General features: G+C 41.6%; 1 protein-coding gene across 1 annotated transcript in view; it reads left to right on the top strand.

Annotated features, from left to right (window-relative positions):
* KIF26B (kinesin family member 26B) overlaps window positions 1–20,409 on the top strand; it is a 301,193-nt gene that overhangs the window by 259,931 nt on the left and 20,853 nt on the right. Inside the window, exon 11 of the mRNA XM_086744394.1 lies at window positions 19,224–19,386. Coding sequence (XP_086600520.1) covers window positions 19,224–19,386 — 163 coding nt within the window. The remainder of the gene's footprint in view (window positions 1–19,223; window positions 19,387–20,409) is intronic.

The raw sequence follows: 20,409 nt of genomic DNA, 5'->3' as shown, positions 1-20,409 counted from the left end.
GAGAGGGAGAGAGAGTATTCTAGGAGCTCTGTGTCCTCAATCAGACCACACCAACATGCACCTCCTGAATCCTGCTCATCTCTACCATCTGCAGATGTTGCTGAGTGACAGAGGATAGTTCTTCTCATCTCAAAGGGAACAAAAGGTAACTGCTGCAGTTGCAATAGTTTACACTGGTGTGAAAGAGGGGCTGATGGAGGCCCAAAGCTGAATAAGATTTGATTCTGAAAATACAGGTCTGGCAAGAGAACCAGTTGGCACCCTACCACATTGTGCTCCAGTGACATTTGTGAAACACTCCCATGTTTTTTTCAGCCAAGGGTTGAGGCTGCTTACTGTGGAGTGTGTTTTACAGAAAAAGTTAGGGTGTGCTTTGGTAACCTTTAGGATCTTTGCATTGTATAGAATATAAAATAAGCCCATTACGCTGGTGACAGATTTTCTTTTTGCTTGTTAGGTCACTACTACTATTTTGGATGGCTGTGTACTGTGTAATGGCATTATAATCAGTGGCTTTTGTTGGTTTTGAGCTAGTGTTGATTGTAGTCCTCTGTGAGCTCCTTCACCTGGAATCATTTATGTGTGTCAGATATAACCTTCAAGTAGGTTACACAACTGGCAAAGTCCTTTGTGTCCGCTCACAGGTGCTGTGTCAGCTCCCCTCATGCTCGTCTCAGTGCAACAAGCCCCATGGTGATGAGGGTGGTGTTTGGGGAAGGCTCTGGCTGCTGTGAATCTGAATGTGATGCTTTGGGTCTCTACTGTACGTGCTCCCACGGGCTGTCACGTGTCTTCCCAGCAGAGTCAGGGGTTGTCCAGGCAGGGATGTGATGCCTCTGCTGTACTGTAGCAGAACCCCTCTGGTCTCTACTGGTATCACAAACACATCTGTTAGGTGGACTCTGAAAAAAAAAAACTGAAATGGATTTTTTCATCCTCCCAAGAAATTTTATAGTTTTTCTTAAACTTTTCTACTAAACATCTTTTTTTTTTTTTTTTTTTTTTTTTTTTCCACAGAGAAATAAGACAATGAAAGCAAAGAATTACAATCAAGTCAGTAGGTGTATTTGACAATAAACTGGCTACTGGAAACAGATCCCACAATAAGATTTTCTTTAACAAATTGACTCATTTGATTAGAGAAAAATTTGCATTGTTTAATAAGTAAGATTTTTAATTTTCTCTGATAATGCTATTATATCACATCCATGCAGAAGATAGTATAACCCCTAAAAATACATTTTTAAGCCCATTGGCTAGGTTCCATCTATCAATGGTGCTTCTCTGTGAAGCGATATCTGATTCGCTTAAGGAATCTCAGCTTCACACTAATAAGTGTGCAGATGCCTAATTGGAGAGCAAGCTCTGCTGTTATTAAAGGTGTGCCTCTCGCTGAAGACCAGAGATAGATAACTGTCGTAGTTCAGCCCCGATCGGGACCAGACTACGCAGTCTCTCTCTCGCTGAGAGAGAGTCACAACAAAACACCACATATTTTCAACAGAGAACATTTAGTTGTGGGCTATGAATAAAGAATGTTGCAGGCTGTGTATGAAATTATAGTAAGGTAATGTTCAACTCCAGGAGTAATAGTGTGGGTATGTGAGCGTCATTTTGACTAGCAATTGCACATCTATTTTACGCATTAAACAGCTATGTTATCTCTCTATTTAAACTAACCTTACGTTCAGAACACAAATAACTTTCCTAATAATTTTATGTTCATATCCATATAGATATAAAATCAGTAATTGTATGCTTCATGATAAGTATTACCAATGTGTCGCTTCACTGTAATTCATCTCCAAGGAATATAAAAGTCCAAATGTTTCCTACTAATATCTAATCTGAATTCCACATTAAACCTAATGAATTCTGTATTCTTCTCTGTGTGCTATCCATTAACTGTGCCAGTAACCGGAGCTTCATGTAAGTTCCTTTTTAAGACTGCACAATTTGGAAGTACAATGCTATTGTGCCAGAAGCCAACTCATAAAATTTACCAATTATTATTGTCTTATATACAAAGGGACAGAGTTACATATTCTGTGCTGACGTTAAAAATTATATGCTGCCCATATGACCTTTCACTACATTTTGCAATACCTGAATGTGAGGGTGGCTTCTCCTTGGTTAACCTCATAATATGCAGTAGGAATACCTATGTGCTTTCTTCTTCCAGCTCCTTTCTCATAATAAATTAACATGTCCCAGCCTCATGGTCTGATTATGTTCATATTGAAACATTTCTAGCAGTTAAACCTGCAACCCTTTGTATATTTAAGTAGAGAACATTCTTTTGGGAGATCTTGAAAGATGGACAGAGAGTGGCAAGTCTTCTCTGCTCTTGCTGTGCAGATTCCAAGTAGGGCAGTCCCTAAGGGATTCTTGCTCCTTTTGCCCATAGTAGGAAGAAAAATTCTCTACCACCATATTTAGGAAAAAGGTCCAGCTTGTTGCAGATCAAAGGCTATGTGCTTATTGTCTTAAGGTCAGGGCTAGATGAACGTTGAGAACTGTCAGCATAGTGTACTCTGCCATTATCCCAGTTTTGAATTGCACAAGTATAGACCAGCAATGGATGTGCTTGAGTGATTGATTTAGAGACATAATTTTTTTTTTTTGAGGCATTAATGTGCATTTTGACCATCTCCATTTTTGACTAATTCGGAGTAGGAACCAGTAAAGACAGGGCACAATATTGGTATTGCTGCATCAATCTCATAGTTTTCACAAAATAAATTCTAGCACAGTTAGATTGCGGGAAATGTCCCCTCTGCTAGGAGCAGTCACATCCTTCACAATCTCCTATGGTAGACTTGTAGGAGACCTACAGGAAATAGCATCTTGACTGCTGTCTCAGTGACTGTGCTCCTAAACATTCCCTGGTACTATATATGATGCTCTTTTACATGGTGGAGAAGGTCTAGAGATGTGTGAAACTCTCACCTTTTTCTGTTTTCTTTTATATTTATGAGATTTGAACTGGAATGGTATATTCTGCTATGCTAATTGATTAAATGGCATCTATTGTAACATAAAGAGATCAAACAGAATTATTTTGTCTTCCAGCTTACCATTTAAAGCTCTCAATTCTGCTCAGATCATTAGCGTATGATTTTCAGATGAGCTAGCCAGAAGGTCCCTAAATAAAAATTAGTAGAAAAGATTAGCTAGGAAAGCTAGACTGGTAATGAGCTGTTGCACTGTGGTAATGTGCTAGGCTTTACAGTTCTTATCTAGCCTTAATCATTGATAAGTGCAAGTTGTCAGCATTTGATAGATAATTGGTGTTTCTTGGAATTCCACTGCAACAAAAACACTGAATAAAAATAAAGCTTTTCTCTATATATGACAAGTTAAAAGTTAATTATAAATGCTTGGGTCAAATACACCTCTTAGCTACAGTATATGCAAATGTGCTGCACTGAGGGAAGACTCATGGGCTGTCAAAACTTCTTTGGTCCCTTTTGGGTCATTATTACTTTTTTTGAAACTGGTACAGTGGCTGCTTTGAAAACAGAACAGGACCTGTAAACCATTTGCTGTGTATTTAATGTCATACATCACAGAAAAAAAATAACTAAACTTGAACTACTGGAAAATATTAACGATGCAACGATGACTTGAACTCTTATAAAAGCCTGTTTGTTACTGATTGCGTTTACTCCATGTTCATTTGAAAACTGCTGTCCTCCCACAGAATTAATTGGACATAAAATAATAACAGAGATCTCAAAAATTATAAAGCAGGAGTAATCTAAGCCACAGGACATGAAAGACTTAAAAGCCTGGCTAACTTGACATCTGTGAGCTGAGATTTTTGTCATTGCACAGCTATAATTAGGTTGCTCTAATCACTCTCGTAATGCTAATATGGGAAATGTCCTGTCTGTCCTCAGTAGCTGGTGGTGAGAATGACTGCTATGCATGATATTGTGCTTCAAAACTGTGAAGTCTGACAAGCTCCAAGGGCAGGACTGGCTCTGACATGTGTGCTCCAAGGGACATTTGGGCACCTCCTGAGAGGCTGAAGCATACATGATCACACCATCTCACTGTTAGTCATCCAAATACAGATTTTAATTGGCCATTTAATTGATCATTTCCAATCAGATTTAACACAAGGACAGGCCTTCAGATATCTGAGATCTGTGCAACACTTCTGGAACTGGGAGAGGAACGGGGCAGAAGCAGGCTGGGCTGTGAAGGTGTGAAGCCAGCAGTTATCTGCTCCATTGCATGCAGGCTCACCAACCAGCTGACCCTAATGCCGGTTAGCCAGGCACAAGCCAACAGGAAGAGAGGATGGAGCTACAGCTGGAGGAGGTGAGTTAGGTGGGATGTGGGAAGGTGAGGTCATAGGGACTAGTGTATGAAATGGAGGAAGATAGGACACAAACCTAGAGGAAACCAGTCTTCATTAATTCCTTTATTGATAGAACAACTTGTTCATTTATTCAGATCCTCACCATTTGAAATGCAATTAAATGAATGTGTTTTCCTGCTGAGTGAAATTCATACAGTCAGCAGACAAACCCCTCTCTAAATGATTTGCTCATCAGTGTGTATAGAGGAGGGATGGAGAGAAGATAGGAGCTTCAATGAGTTCACTGCCAGATTGTCTGAAGTAAGTGATCAATTTTTGTTCCTGCCATAGCTGCAAAAGTTAACACTGAAATGTTACGAAAGTCCTACTGCAACAAAAATTCAGTATTAGCATTCAGATGTTAGAGGAACAAATTCTGAAGGCCTGAGTTAAAACTAATTTTAGATTAAATCCGGACAGCAGGTATTGCCTTCTTGGTGAGCCATGGAATATCTTGACTGTTCCCGAGACAAGGGAATCTGTAACAGCTGCATTTAAATTCAACACTCCTCGCAAAATGGGGATACGTTTGGATACAAACCTCTGGATACAACCTTCATCCTCTGTTTTGTGCAGACATGATACCTAATGTCTGATAATGTACGTGAAAGAGCAGTGGTAAATGCAATCTGTCTAGACCTGAGTAATTGGCATGAATTGGCATCCCCTGAGAAACTGTTAAGCTGAAGAAGACAAGGAGCTGTAAGATGCATCAGATAGTGAAGACATATGAGACAACAGCAGCTATTGTTGAAGTGGGAGTACCAGAATAGAGGGAAGGCCACCAGGGTAGTTCTTCAAGAATAAGTTTTGGGAGAGATTTTATTTATTGTTATTATCAGTAGCTTTGACACACAAAGGAGGGGCATGCAAATCATTGTGGCTAGTTACACAAAGCTGAGAGCCATCATCTGTACAAAGGAAGATCAGAACATCGGATGGGAGCAGCTGTGGGACCTCAAGAGCTAGAGTAACAGAAATGGCAGTAAGGCAAGGGCTTGCCCTGACAGACTGCTAACAATTTCTACTGAAATCTAGGAGTTCATCAGCTAGAAAGAGGGTAAGGTGTGTGTGCTGATTTAGGCATATTGGTTAATGATCTCTGGTGTCCACAGGTGATGTAACAGTGAGAAGGTAATGAAGTCTGAGGGGGCATTAGGAATGACAGTAGAAAAATAGTAATGCCCTTATGTCAGGGACTAGTGATTCCTCTCCTGGATGCAGCTCTGGTCACTCATATAGATGAATGATGAACTCAGACTTAAACTAGTACAAGAAAGGCTGGCAAGGGGAGCAGGATAGCTTTTCACGTGAGAGAAGATTAAATGATTTTGGCTTATGTACCCAAACAGAGTTAGGGAATAGGGAGAGCATGAGGAGGAGTGTAAGTGGTGTCTGTACAAGCGGTAGGAGCATTCCCATCTCCGGGGAGTGAAAGCAATGGAAGCAAAAGGGCCATGGGCAAATAGGGGAGTAGATGGCTTCCAGCGTACCACTCTGAAATGGAAGTGTGTGTAAGCAGTGCTAGAAAGCCCTAATGTTTTTAAGGATGGGTCTTCTGAATGCTTCAGAAGGATTATATGAGTCTCTCTTGGTAGGGGGAGGAGCTGATAATTCAGTTTCTTCTCACCCCAAGCATCACCTTTGCTTTGATGACATCCCACAGGGATCAGACTCTCAGAACCAAACAAGGCATTTCTCTTTCCTCCTCCTCCTTCTGTGATTGTTGTCCATAGAATCTCTTGAGCAGAATGACTGTCTGTCCTCATTTGTGTCTCCAGACACATCAACCAGGGCTGGGTTGATTGGATGCTGAGTAACACTTTTCCCCATCCTTAGGAGATCACAGCAGGTATGCAGAGGGGATGCAGGAAAGAGGCTGCAGACCCTTACTGTAAACCGCTGTAACCTAACACTAAGAACGTACGAAGAGCCATACTGATTCAGGACAAATGTCCTTCTAGTATCCTATTTCTGTTTAAATTCAATAGCAGATGCCAATGAGAGAGTATAAGACTAGAATGAGTACTTCGCCAAAATATTCTTACAGCCTCAACTGTTTTCAGCCGCAGGAATTCCTCAGCTTCAGCAGCGGCTTTGTAAAATGAAGGGGGACCTTCCAGGCACATTGTAAATTAGTCCAGTTTGAGGCTTTTAGAAGACGGTTGAAGGTTGAAAGGAGCTTTTTATGAAAGACTGGCTCAGCTTGTCTTTGAAATCTTATTTTAGTACTTTTGAGATTTTGAACAGCTAACTCTTTAATAGGTATCTTTTTATAATTTAAAACTAAATACATACAAACACGAGTTGTTGTATATTGCCTTCTGGCACTCACAGCTCTGTTCTGACTACCAGCCTTGTGGAGAGGCAGCTATTAATATGGAAATACTTGGATTTACAGTTGATTTTTGGGGGATAATAGATACCTATAGAACTCTAAAGCATGCTCTGGTTACCTCAGGTAAAACTGCAAGCTCTGTAACAACTACTAAATGCAAATTCAAAAAAGTTCCTTTCCTTTGTGTCACAGGCTATTAAGAGATCTCTGAAGTGTCAAGATATAAGAGCCTATTGAGGAGCTTGTCTAATTAATGGTATTATAGTGGGCAAAATAAATAGAAGAATCCATTTAAAGGGAGGGCAAAACTTCAGATAACATTAAAAATGCATGTGCATCATTAATATTTTAAATTGCTACAAAGATCAAGATAAATTTATTTGATACAGCCTATCTCTATGGTTTAAGTAGCAAATATATATACATTAAAAATCATTATCTATTGACTTGGCCACTTTTACTTACAGTACATAGTACTTGCATAGAGACTGCAGTCTCTCGGGTTTGTTTTTTTGGTTTTTTTTTTTTTTTCTTTTTCAGTCCTCTGTGAATAAAGTATGATGGAGGATGAGAGGGGTAAAAGAACCAAACATTTAGGCTTTTTTGTGCCTGTGTTTGTAGATTACAAAATTCCCACTGCCCTGCAGCAGCCGCTAGGTTTGGCCCTGTGCTGCCAAAAATGTCATCATAAAGCTACTTGTTGTTCAACATTTTAACTTTATTGCCATGTATTTGACTTCAGAAGGGATTACTTTATTCATTATCTCATGCACCCAGTCACCGAATCTGTAAAAGCCCAATTCAGACCCTGCTGAAGCTTATGGGAGCATTTCAGTGACAAGTGGGTTTGGATCATAGTGCCATGGGTTTCAGTACATAGAATCTCAATTCTGAGGCTTGCTTTTGGACATCACCAAACTCAGGCACGGGTAGAGACTTTTTCATCTCTGGTTTTTATATCTATGGTTTTTAATTGCTATGTGGGATAACATCATCACTGTTGTCTCTCAGCCTGTCTCATCACATCTCTGAATCAGCCCACTGTGCTACTAGATCAGCCCATCTGTGGATGAAAGTTGTTGCTGTCTGATGGCCATTCATTTTTATGCGAAAGGAGATTTTGGCCTCTCTCCAGTTCCTAACAAGCTCGCCCTGCTCCTATTGATTGTTGGCGGTACAAATATCAAGGCCAAAGACTTACAGGCCAGAGAATGCTGTGTTCACCAGAATCTGCAAACATTGTTGCAGGTGTCTAAGAAAATTATTTTGACCATGGAACTATATATTGAATAGTAAAGCAAATGGAGTCAGTGAAGTGAAACCAGCTTTCTAGTCCATTGGCTTTTTAAAGAGGAGAAGATAGGTGTAAAGGAGAAGCTCAGCTTTCTTAATCTTCTAAAAAGAGAAAACGTGTAAAGTTAGACAGCTAAGTCTAGCTTAGCCATTTTATTACTTACTCAGAGTTTTGGAAGGAAGTGGACTTGCACATTTTCAAGGATCTGTACCTATTACTTGTACATGCCAATACAGTATTCCTAAATAACAGTCATGGGTTTTTAATTCCTAGTTGGTTTGGAACTGAGCAACTCGGGCCAGTGTGTCCCCAACTGATAAATGGGAGATGACACACAAAAAAAATTTCCCCGTTTTGGAATTGCTTGATTCCCATCCTAGGTAACCATATCACTTGGCTGCTGCAAAGTCCATCTTCCTTGCCAGTGTACAGGGATTGCTTCTTTTAGCAGCTTTTAGCAGTTTCATGCTTCTTTGAGAAGCAGAGTTTGGAGCTGTATATGAAGAGGAGCTTTAAAAGGTAATATATTGATTACCAAAGATGGAAGCACAGCTTGAGGCTTCTGACTGTTTGTTTTGCTTTAATGCTGTTAGTTTAATATTTTCACAACTTTACTTTGTATTTTGACAGCTTATAGTCAGGATCCACTTTCATATGAGTGCATATTTTTTGGTCTGTTGATCTAAATGAGCAATTCTGAGAGAATCACCATTGAGAAAATAATTTTTCTAACAATTTATCTCTTAATTTTTACATCCAAAAGGGTATAAACACTGTCTGAAATTTCCACTGTGGTTTGGAATTTCTCTCCTTTGTGTACTTTCTCTGGTGTGTTCAAGAGTGGCATTTTAAGGAGTGTCAGTCTTGTTTCTGTGGGAGCCCAAATAAGATTTCTCTCCATCGACCCAGACATCAAATTCTGACAGCATTTACAGAGACTTACTGTCTTTGAGGTTTTTACATTACTTTCTCAAAGTTTCTCCAAATTGTCCAACAGGCTAGAAGTTTATTGCTGGAGGTGATGAGGTGCATAGGCAATATGAACTCTTAATCCTAACTTTCTTTGGGAACGCATCTAGTCAGTGACATAGATAAATTGTATAAAGTCTGCCTTCCTTTTTCTTTTTTTCCTTTCTGCACAGGAGCATGTGCACTTTTACTGCCCTCTGCTATAATGCTGTGGGCTGAAGGCTCTAGGAGGTCAGCGTATAAAATCTTACTTATCAAAATGCAAAGTATTTTGCTGAATGACCTTCCTGGTTTCCTGGAGATGTCATCTATTTATGCTAGCAGCAGTGCCAAGTGGAGAGGTTTCTAAAACTGAACAGCAGTCAATTTATTTTCAGGTACCACTCCATTTGGGATTGCAATTAGGATAACTAGAGCTGCTCTCCAGCACAGGAAACTGGGAAGGTCATGCTGCCAAATTGTTGGCATCTTGATGAAGGAGTGTAAACTGCTGCTGTCACTACTGCAGATCAAATGAGCCTCACCAGAATGAAGTAATTATGAAATCCTCCCAAAAGATCATGAATATTCATGGATCAATTACAAACATTTGAAGATAATTTTCATTTGAGGAAATAACCCTGGTATTCCACTCTTGGTACATGTGAATCGTAACAGTCCTTGCAAGCAAAGGGCAAAGCGCTGTTGCTTGCTACTCGGGCTCCCGGGTGCTGCTGTGTGTGCAGCAGTGGGCTGCCTTCGGCCGGGCAGCATCGCAGTGCTCAGTGTGGCAGCGAGCAGCCTTTCTGTGCCCCCTCCAAATCACCGTGCTGCATTAATCAGGGAGGCAGCTGAAATGGTCACCTAGCTGCCTGGGGCATGGGTAACACAAGAGTCGTGTGGTTCTGGTAGGCAGGTGCTTGTTTGCGCTGAAAGGGGAGTTGAGGTGGCCGCTGCCCTGCCCTCTCTGCAGGAGCTGTCACCCATGGTGGCTCTTCAGCACATCTGACCCCAGCCGATAACACTGGCAGCAGCCGAGCTGCGGGGAGCTGAGGCCTTCTGAAAAACATCCCCCTTGCTTAGCTTCGTGAATAGAGAGCAGAGAGCCTCGCTTTAATCAGCCGTCTTCTAAAATAGCAGCCTGTCCCAAAGGTCCCGATCCTGCAAACTGCCGCTTGACCCTGTGAAGGCGTCGGGAGCTGGGGGCAGCTGCGCTGCAAGAAAAGGCGCTGAGCAACAGGAGCAGATCCTGCTCTTCCTCCTGGTGGAGAGGGGTGTTGGAAATGTCCTCGCTTGATGTCTTCATGCTGTGCTCGTGCCAATATTGGCTGCTGCAGGGGCTGGTGTGAAGGTGGTTTCCAAAACGTGTCCTCAGCAGGTTGTCAGGGGATGTTTCCTCACGCTTCTCCTTGCTATGTGTTTTCCCCTATTGCTGCCCTATGGGCACAGGCACTGGCCAGCTACTCTCCACCCCTTCCCTTCCCTTCCTGCATGGGCAGCGCCAAGGAGAGGCAGGCACGCTCCTAAGCTACTCCAGCTGCTGTTCAGCAGCAGATACCACTGGTGCCTTCTCATATAAAGCAATCAAATGGCTTCATTAGAGATAAGGCATGCCAAACTTGTGGTTGCCATAATGCTTTCAAGTAAGGGAGCCAAACAAGGAGAGGCATGGGGGGAGGAAGGCTTTTTCCTTATCTTTGCAAGTGTACCTTGGTAGAAGTTAGCACAGAGCCTGGTCAAATGCAGAGTCCTTAAATTATTTTAAATCTGGATGATTATTGGTTTTTACTGTGCAATTTTTTTCTCTTGTAAATCACAGTGTATTTACTGCACAGATTTTCTAACCAGTGGCATTGCTGATTTTGCAGAATCTGGCTTTAACGCTAACATATAGTTGCTGAGCCTAATTAGTTCCCTGGATTAATTGAGCTTCTGTTTTTCAGCTAGAATTTATTAGGAGTTGGCACTGTAATGAGACAGACCACTAGGATCCCTTTCCTTTTTGATGATCTTTGAGCTTTGATTGTGTATTTTTAATGGTTGCTTGTGAATGATGTTTGGGTTTGTGCTGGGAGTTGGAGTACAGAGAGGAGAGGGATCCTTTTGTCCATTTCCAGTGCAGTCCTCTCTCTGAAAGCATCACTCATCTCCAGCAGAGTGCCCTCCCAACCACCTCTTCCTTCCCACCTCAGCACTTGTAACTGTAAAGTACATCTGGATTTCTGACCTCTCATTTGATTAACATCTTGACCTGTAAATAACGGTTTATGTCTTCAGTTTGAATTGCCAAAGTGCGAAGTGCACCTGAATGAAACCACATAAATTGATGTAGCTGGGGCAAAGGCAATGAGGAACATTTTTCTCTTGTTGGTTGAATTATTTAAATGAAGCTTGTGCTGCTTGAGCTCCACTGGTGGCACAAGGCAGAAATGTGCTTCTTCTGGGCTAGCGTAGGCATGGGCTAGCGTAGGCATGTGCAGCTCAAACCTGGGTTTGCAATGTCCAAAAGCATGCACTCCTTAATATGTAGGTAAAAGTGAAGCTGTTGTGCGATGGCAACTGCTTTATTGTGAGATAGTTCTACTATGGATAAGCTTGAATTGCTGAGATCAGTCAGCAAGACCTCTTGTCGTAGTTCAGCCCCAACTGGGACCAGACTACGCAGTCTCTCTCTCACTCCCCCCACTCTCCGAGAGAATAGGAGGAGATTTGACAAACAAAAGAAAACCAGGAAAAAAACCAAACACTCGGGTTGAGATTGAACAAAAAGTAAATTTAACAGTAATGACAGAAGAAAACAATAGAGTGATGGAACACAAATACAGTATAATAGCTCACAACAGATCTCCACATCCAGTCTCTTCCAACTAGGAGAGCCTCCCTTCAGCACCCTCCTCACTTATATACTGAGCATGATGTCAGATGGGATGGAATAGCCCTTTGGCTAATTTGGGTAAATTAACCCCAGCTGTTAGCTAATTAGTTAACTATCCCAGCCATAGGGGCTACCAGCTTCAGTTCTCCACCCAGCTCAGGTAAATATTAACTCTATCCTGGCCAGAACCAGGACACCTCTAAAGAGTGGGCCGCTTTTATGTCATTTTTGGATATCAGGATACTCCTTGGCTGTTTTGTAGGCTGTTTGAGTTTAATCAGCTTTGAGAGCAACTTTTATGCAAAAAACTTTTATGGTGAGACGGACAGTCTGTTTCAAGGAGTTAGAGTAACTACAGCTATTGGGACTCTGTCTTTCTGTCGTTAATTTTCTTTTCTTTCTTTGGTGAAAAGAAACAAAATATGCTATTTTGTGCATCTGCTGCATGCTCGTGTTGTCACAGGCACAAGGATTGTTCTGCAATGTGAAATTTGCACAGTTGGGCTCTTAGAAGATGAAAATTGTAGGGGGAACTCCCTTATATTTTATATGCATTTTGTAATACTAGAATTTAAGTATTAGTTCCTGTTATCCCATACTTGGCTGCAACAACACCTTTCTCCTGCTCTTGACTGCTGCAATGTCACATCCCATCCAGATGCGGTTGTGATTTTCCTGCTACACGAACCTGAGCACAGCATCCCCTCAGCGTACCCCCTTCAGCTGGCTCCCCCTTCCCCTGTGCAGTGAGCACAGCTTTCTGGGTTGTGCTGGCGTACCTCATGCAGGATAACTAACTGTAGTGGCAGCAGAGATTTCCACTTTGCTTAATTTTCCCTTTAAGGCTAGTCAGCTTCCACTTGGAACATGTTCATTATTTCCCCAATGCCTCATTTCACCAGGTGAAGGATTCCCCAGGTTAAAGGTCCAACACGTTACCCATCTTTCTTCAACGGCCTCACTTCGTTCTGCTAACAAAGCCAGGCTTACATGGCTGAACCACCGAGGGCTTTATCACTGCACCTGGCCTCATTTTGCCTATGCCTACACACATTGCTCCCATTTCCTCTCTCCCTCTATCAAAATTATTAACAGAAAGGAAAGACATAGCTGAGCAAACTATACAGGTTCATCATGAACTCAGCTGTTACACACCTGTAACATCCGCTGTTGGTTTTGTGCCTTTTAAGCTATAAACTGTGCTCTGTAGAGATTATTTCCGTGCAATAAGAGCCAAAACCAAATGGAGTATTTATGTGGTTCGCTTGTTAGGCAAGCATTTATTACTATGAATAAAGCAGTGCATCAGCACAAGGGAGCGGAGTTAAAACTTCCTGAGCAAAAATAATTGCCATAGTTACTGATTTTTCTTTTGACGTACCTCTATAAATAATTGGATTACAAAATACCTGAGGGCATACGTCATCTGATCCTGTAACAATAACACCTTGAGGGAGTTGACAACTTTCTCGTTTTGGCCGAATGCCTAGGAAGACACTGAGGTATATGATTAATAGAGAGCACAAACATGCACCCTTGCATGTCCTAGAGCTTAGTTATAATATTGCATTGTATCCCTTGTGTAATGTTATTATTTCTGTTCCTGATGGTGCTGCTGTTGTCACTGAATAGCCAAAATCCTCATAGCAGTGGGGTAAGAGGAGCACAAATGAAATATTTGTTATTCAAGTCTGGGCGGGGCGGGGGGGAGGGGGGAAGACGGGGGACACAGAACGACACACACACACACACCCCAAAACAAAGAGCATAATAGGACTGGTTAAATAATCATAATTGCAAGACTTCAGCTCTATGTTCACCTCCAGTATTCCTTCCTTTCATGGAATAGTCTTGTGCTTGCCTCTCCCATACAGAGAATGAGAGGCTGGGCAATGAAAACTCCCGTGAGTTTCCTGAGTGTAATATTTATTGTTATTGCTTCATTTTCTATTCATGAATTCTATTTTGCAGCCCTAAACAAAAGCAATTACCATTTACCTCTTTCCTGTGTAGCTCACTTCAAACACATTGCTTACACAGATTCTCATGAAGCTGAAGGACCTGACAGAGGAAGGTCCAGGAAGGCACTGCCCAGGCCATGCTCCCTCACTGTGGCCTGCGCCTCATCTCTGTAGCTTGATACAGTCAGCTATGCCAAATTCTGGTGGGATTGTGAGCTTCCTCTGCTGGGTATCACTGAGCAGTCGTGGGGAACTGAGTGGGGAGAAGGGCTGCGGAGGTCAGGCAGCAGCAGTGGAGGGTGTTAATGAGAGCAAGAGGTGAGGAAAGAGGAGATTAGTACTGGAAGAGTCTAGCAGTGATGCTGGAGACTGGCAAAGCCAGACATCGCTGGTTAGACCACAGCAGGATGAAATGGAACTGTGCTGGGCTATTTAGGTGAGGAGCTGGAGGTGAGGATCATGATATGGGAGTGAGAATGAATAGGAAGGTCAGATGAGGAAAGCTCGGGAAAAACACTGATAGAAGAGAACAGGGATTGTCTGGTGAGAGAAGAGCATGGCAAAAAGGATGCGAGCACATTAGAGCACAGCTCTTCTACAGCGCAGCGATGCTCCTGAGTCTCACTGTTTCTCTACAGGCATCTAATACTAGCAAAGCCTCATGGTAAATTGTGAGTCACCTCCTCCTCTCTGCTGCTTGTCTATACAAAAGGTGGCAGCTGGCTGCTGCTGCTAGCTGGTCAGCTAGTTCAGGAACTAAGGCTTTTTAATACACAGGAAGGTTCCAGGCTTGCTGAAGTGTAAACACAAATCCACATGAAATTACATAAAAAAAAAAATATAATAAGAGCATTCACATTGTGAAATCAATCACTACAGGGGCAGGAAATGCCAGAATTAAGGTTGTCCTGGCAAACTTACTCTGGCCTCGTGGGCTGTATATTGTATATCTTTGCAGGATTTCTCTCCTGCCCATAAAATTATCATCTTTTTCAAGGCAGATAAGGAATCTGCTTTGAAGATGATTCAGGACTGTACAGCGATGTGGTCATTGTCAATAAATTCCTTCCCTAATTTGTAGCAGAAGTCGGAAGGCATATGGAAAATAGACCAAGGGCTGTGGAAGAGAAGGGAAGTATTCTGAGGGGAGCTGGTACCACCTTCAGAACTGGCTCTGCCAATGTGTTCCTAAGATTTTTGTAAGGGCTATTAGTTGTATGTTCCTAGTTTTCTGAGTACCCAGACTGAGAACCAACTGCCCCATTTTCTCTGCAACAGAAGTCAAAGTTAGCTGTACTTTGCATATAAAAGTCTATATAATGCTCAGTACTCTGAAACATTAGTGCTTCACACCAAACACCTATGCTTAGTGAAGTCTTCAGTGCTGTAGCTATTATCAGGGGATTATATACCTCACCTCAGAGGTATTCATCAGATACTGCATTGATGAGCTCCACGGGAAGAAAAAAAAAAAGGGCCTTTGAAGAAATCAGTCATTCTGGATTCAGAGCTGAGTTTATATAGTCCTAAAAGTAGATAAAGCACAAGTCCGCACATTAAAAGGCAAGGATTAAGTGAAAAACTGAATAACTTCTTGTTCAGTGAGCACTGTTTATCCTGTGTAGTGATTGAGGCAGGGGTCTGGTGGAAAAATAATATGCGGTTGTGAAATTAAAGACTTTGACTTAATGCACATAGGCAAGTGGGATTTGGGCAGTGTCCAAGGAAGCTATCATGATCTTCATTCTTCTAATGAAAGATTCTGTATTGTTTGAAACTGAGTGTAATTAATCATTCATGAGGAAGGTAAATAGAGACATGTATGAGGAGCATAAAGATATACATTTTTCATTCTCACTGAGCAAGTCAAAGGACTAACTTACGCTCATCCCAGTTTGCACGGTGAAGTCTCAGAAGAGAAGGAATAGAGAGCACTCTGCTCACTGTAGCACTGCCACATCTTTCCTTTGGGTAGTTTTAACACCTGCTAGGGTTCCGTAGTGGTAGCTATTGAGAGACTTGGAGAATAGCACTATGAGTCCTCCAGTAGCTGCAGTAACGCAAGAAATATGGAGGAAGTAAGGCAGCAGCATGGAGAAGAGCGAGCTGCTCTCCATGTGAAGGGCTGCTGCACCATGGAATGAACTGGAGATTTCTTCCTGGCAATCTCCATAGTTCTTCCTTTCCAGATCCTCCGTACTGTACCTGCTGACATACTTCCTGGAGACATCTGAGTTTAGTTTTCTGCATGCAGGGCTTCTGTGTCTGGACTTTTCCAGAGATAGAGCTTTGCATACTTTATTTTGCAGTTTTACCTGTGTGGGGTGTATGAATAGTATTTAGTAGTATTTTGCTGTAGCCTTGATGATCCAAGAAGTTAGGCAAGAAAAGGTTCACTAGTAATGGTAATGTATTTTATTAGATCAAGTGATGCAGTTAGTTAGAAAAAGGAGGCAACTTTTAAGTACTGAAAGGGCTGCAGATCGGACTTACGGATATAAAGACTTTGGAGTCTGAAACCTGGTATCCTTCTGACCCCACCTTCATTGTTCTTTGTATATTATATCCCCATATTCATGATGGGTTATGGTAGCTGTTCTAAACTATACAAACATTCGTAGATGGGATAGAAGTGCATTTAAAATGAAGACAGGTATATAAAACGGATCATCATGATGCTCTGGCATATCATTTTATTGCTCATGGAGCAGAGTAGAAACAGACCATTAGCATTCCTGAAGATCTCCCCTTTTCTACAAAGAAATTGGTGCAATTTATTATGCTGCTCTGCTAAATATGAGCCGTTCTGCAAACCAGCCTCTGCTTAATACAGGGAGCAACATGCACCCACAAGCAGCAGCCTTTCTGTGAGCTTCTTCCAAATTTCTTGTGTCTTAGTTTAGTTTGCACAGCCAGATCAACGAAGGTCTTCCTTCTCAAAGCTCTTCCAGTGCAGAAGTGCAGACCCTCTCTTTGTAAAACTTCTGCTTTCACAGGAAATTTTGCTTTTGCAAATATCAGCTCATGAATCACCTAATGAAACAATTCAAAGCATTTGTTTTTTTCAGGCAGAAATGCCATGTCAGCATTCATTTAGAAGAACAAAGCATCTGCATTGTCTCACACTGTCTGTCAAGCAAATTTCAGTGAGACATCCAAAATATTTTATCAATATTTTATTTGATGAGGATAGAGTTAAAAATTAAGCTGCACATTTTTGTGTTATTATGTTCTCTTTTATTTTCTTTTTTTTTCTTTAGAAGTTTGTAAGTGCTTTTGTGAGAGAGCAGTGAACCATGAACCAGTGAACTTGTCTTATGAAAATGTCCAGAACTGACAAAAATCTATGTTTAGCAAATTTCTTCCTCTTTATTTTAATTTTCAATGTACAATAGTGATGTGAGGCTAATTATTTTGTCTGGGTGCAAACTCAACTTGATAGTCAAGATGCAGACAGTGCTCAATGAGCAAACTCTGAAACTAGAAATCAGTGTTGGCTGGGCTTTATTGCTGCTGGGTTTCAGGCTTTAATCCTAAATAAATCTGTCCTTTAGTTCCTATCTGATATATGTCAGAGGGTCATTTGAATTACAGAATAGGAATCTCCTCTGTATCGTCATTCTTCTTGCAAGTGTGTATTTCAGTACAAGGCAGATGGCACAGATTATTTTATATTCATAATGCATATACCTCAAGGAGAGCCACGCCACAGTGTGCTGATGCTGGCTGCATGGGTTATGTATTCTCAGGAGACCGACATGTTCAGAATGTATTCTTTTGCCCTTTCCCCTGTCGTCTCATGTTTTGCTATGATAGAAGCACTAGCAAATGAAAGGCTTGTTATTGATTTCTGTGCAGATGTTAATAATTTCCATGTAACTCTACATTGGAGTGGCAGTAAGTGATGTACAAAATTTGACATCTTAATTATTCCTTGATGGAAAGGAGGGCCACTAACCTGAGACAGAACAGCCTATTACCTCTGGGTCTGTGGATTCAAAGCAGATGTAGGTCACAAGTGAAATGAGTGAGGCTGTCTCTCTATAGTCTTTATGGATGTTTGTTTGCTTCTCAAAGACACCAGACTGTCTTCAGTGTGTCTGGAGCAGATGGAAGCAGAAATCATGAAACAAAAAATGTTTTACTTCCAATATTGCTAGCCTAGCTGAAATCACAAGTACTGTAAATCTCAGGAGAAGCAGTTTATGAACTCCCAAGCGTTATTGCTAAATGCATCAAAATATACATCCCAAATGCTGTTGTGTACTCAATCAAAAAGAGAGGTTCAAGAATTTTGGTGTTTGTCTGTCAGTCCCATCCAGTAGGCATAGCTTTGGTTCCCAGCAGTTGCAGCTTTATGCAGAATTCCTGTGAGCTGAAAATGTTAAGTGGACAACCAAAGGCACACATGCATCATAGGTCATTAGCAGATATTGAACAATGAGCCCCAAAAATCTAATGCCCAGCTACTGAAGGTATTGCTGTCATTACAACAGTGAAAGCAATTCCTTTAGCAACAGGTAAATGTCAGGCTGTTGCTGTCCTTGCTTTCAGCTGCATGTAACTATTATCCTCAACCTTTAGCATAGGAGAGGCTCTCTTCACTTCCCAACTAACCAGCCAGTCCTCCCGTATACCTTGTAGCTAAAGCTCTATTTAAAAAGTATAGTGTACATTCCTAACTACAGGATTAGGTGACCACCACAGAAACATTATATATGCATCATTATGCTGCTGAAATTGTCATGCTTGAGAATTCCTATTTTCAGTCCAGTCACAGACAGCCCCGCAATAAGACATCAGCATTTCAAAAGCTGTCCTGTGCTGAACAATAGAGTAAATGGCAAGAACGGAAAATTTGAATCCCACCTCAGTGGAAGAAAAGATCTAATATGAAAGAACAATTGTGTGAAGTCTTAAGGCTTGATTGTTTTGTATTTCACTAGCATCATCCAAATTTGATTTCAGTGATTTAACTAGTATTATTATTGAGTTACGCAGGGCCCTAGCAGTCAAAAAAAAAATTTGGGTCCTCTAATCTAATCCACTACTCTATTGTCCTCCAGACCTGGGCCAGAGTTTGCATGCACACAGCACACTGGAAAAGGGCAGCAGTTGGATGTTTGCTGCAGTGGCTCCCTAACAGTCGGTCTCCAATGCTGATCTGCATCTGTATATTGGCAGTTGTGTCAGTGCAGAAGGATTGAGGCCAGAAGAAGACAGAAAGGGAGAACTGGGAAGAGGAAAGTTTAAATTGTAGTCCACGGTCTTTCAGTCTGCTCAGCTGCAGACACAACATAGTGCAAACCTGAGGAAGGAAACTAATTAGGATTCCATTAAAAAGAGGAGAAAAAATCTTGCTGAGACCCAAGTCACATCACAGTGGTCAAAGTGAAACCTCGCTCGCTAATGTAGCCTTAATTCATTTTATTTTGCAGAGACAGCAAGCTCACCATGTTGCTTCGGGAGTCCTTGGGGAATATGAACTGCCGCACCACAATGATAGCTCACATTTCAGCTGCTGCGGGGAACTATGCTGAGACACTGTCCACCATCCAGATTGCATCAAGGGTCCTCAGGATGAAGAAAAAGAAAACTAAGGTAAGACAATGTATAGCTCCCTTCTTGTAATGGTGGAGGAGGGAGGAAGAAGGTCCCTAAAGGATCCTGGATGCAGTAGAGCAGCATATAACAAAATCAATAATCCGTTCCAAAGTGCATGTGTTGTATGTGCCCTGTCCTAAGCAAGGGGCTTAGAGCACATAGCAGAGACTGGGGGGTGGGGGGGTAAATGCTTCAGCTTCAGATACAGAGGAGTGAGTTCAGACATATCTGCTATAGCAGGGTTGTAAGCTGGCCTCATTTAATGATACAGCTGTCAGAGCACTTATTTTCAGTTATGCTCTTAGTGCTAATGAAATAATAAGGAATGAAACTGCTGTAGAGTTAAGGGAAATTGGGATTAATGAAGAATTAGACTCTCTATGCTTCTCAGAGAGAGCAGGAGCAAAATAAATGCAAAGCAGATGTCTATTGCCAGCATTGATGCTTCTTTTCCCACTGCTTCTAAATATGGGTGATAGATTTTCCAAGAAGTAGAGCGAGGATGGGTTGTATCCACTTCCATGTTTTAGAGTCCTGGTTCCTTCTGTACAGCTTATGGTGTGAATTGGGCACAATGAGTGAATTTTATGGATTTCATTTAAATTGATGGTCTGTGAGTTGACAAAATCTTTTTTATCAATGGATTGAAGAGAGACAAGTGAAGGGATTCAGTCCACGCACTGTCACAGCAGAGTGTCCCCAGAAACCTCTGAGTGCACGGTACACAATTCCCATGTGCTGGTAGGATGACCAAATGGGGATTGTGCCTTGTTTGTGTAATGAGTTTCCTTGCAAACACACACATATAGAGAGCAAAGCCTTTGCCAAATATCTGATTTCTTTGGCCAGGCTCAATTAAGGGAGGGATCCTAATCCATTTGTTTAGTACTTCTTTTTTTTGAAGTCTCATGACTCTTAGAGGGGGACACAGAGTGGGGGCATTGGGTTCTCCATTGAACACTGTCATGTATTTGCTGTAAGATTGTGGATAAGAAGCTTCAGAGCTCTGTGCCTTAGTTT

This window comes from Chlamydotis macqueenii, chromosome 3 (assembly GCF_036417535.1).
Source record: "Chlamydotis macqueenii isolate bChlMac1 chromosome 3, bChlMac1.mat, whole genome shotgun sequence".
In the NCBI taxonomy this organism is placed as follows: Eukaryota; Metazoa; Chordata; class Aves; order Otidiformes; family Otididae; genus Chlamydotis; species Chlamydotis macqueenii.
Note: the sequence above shows the minus strand (reverse complement) of the source record. Positions and strands in the feature narration are given on the sequence as shown.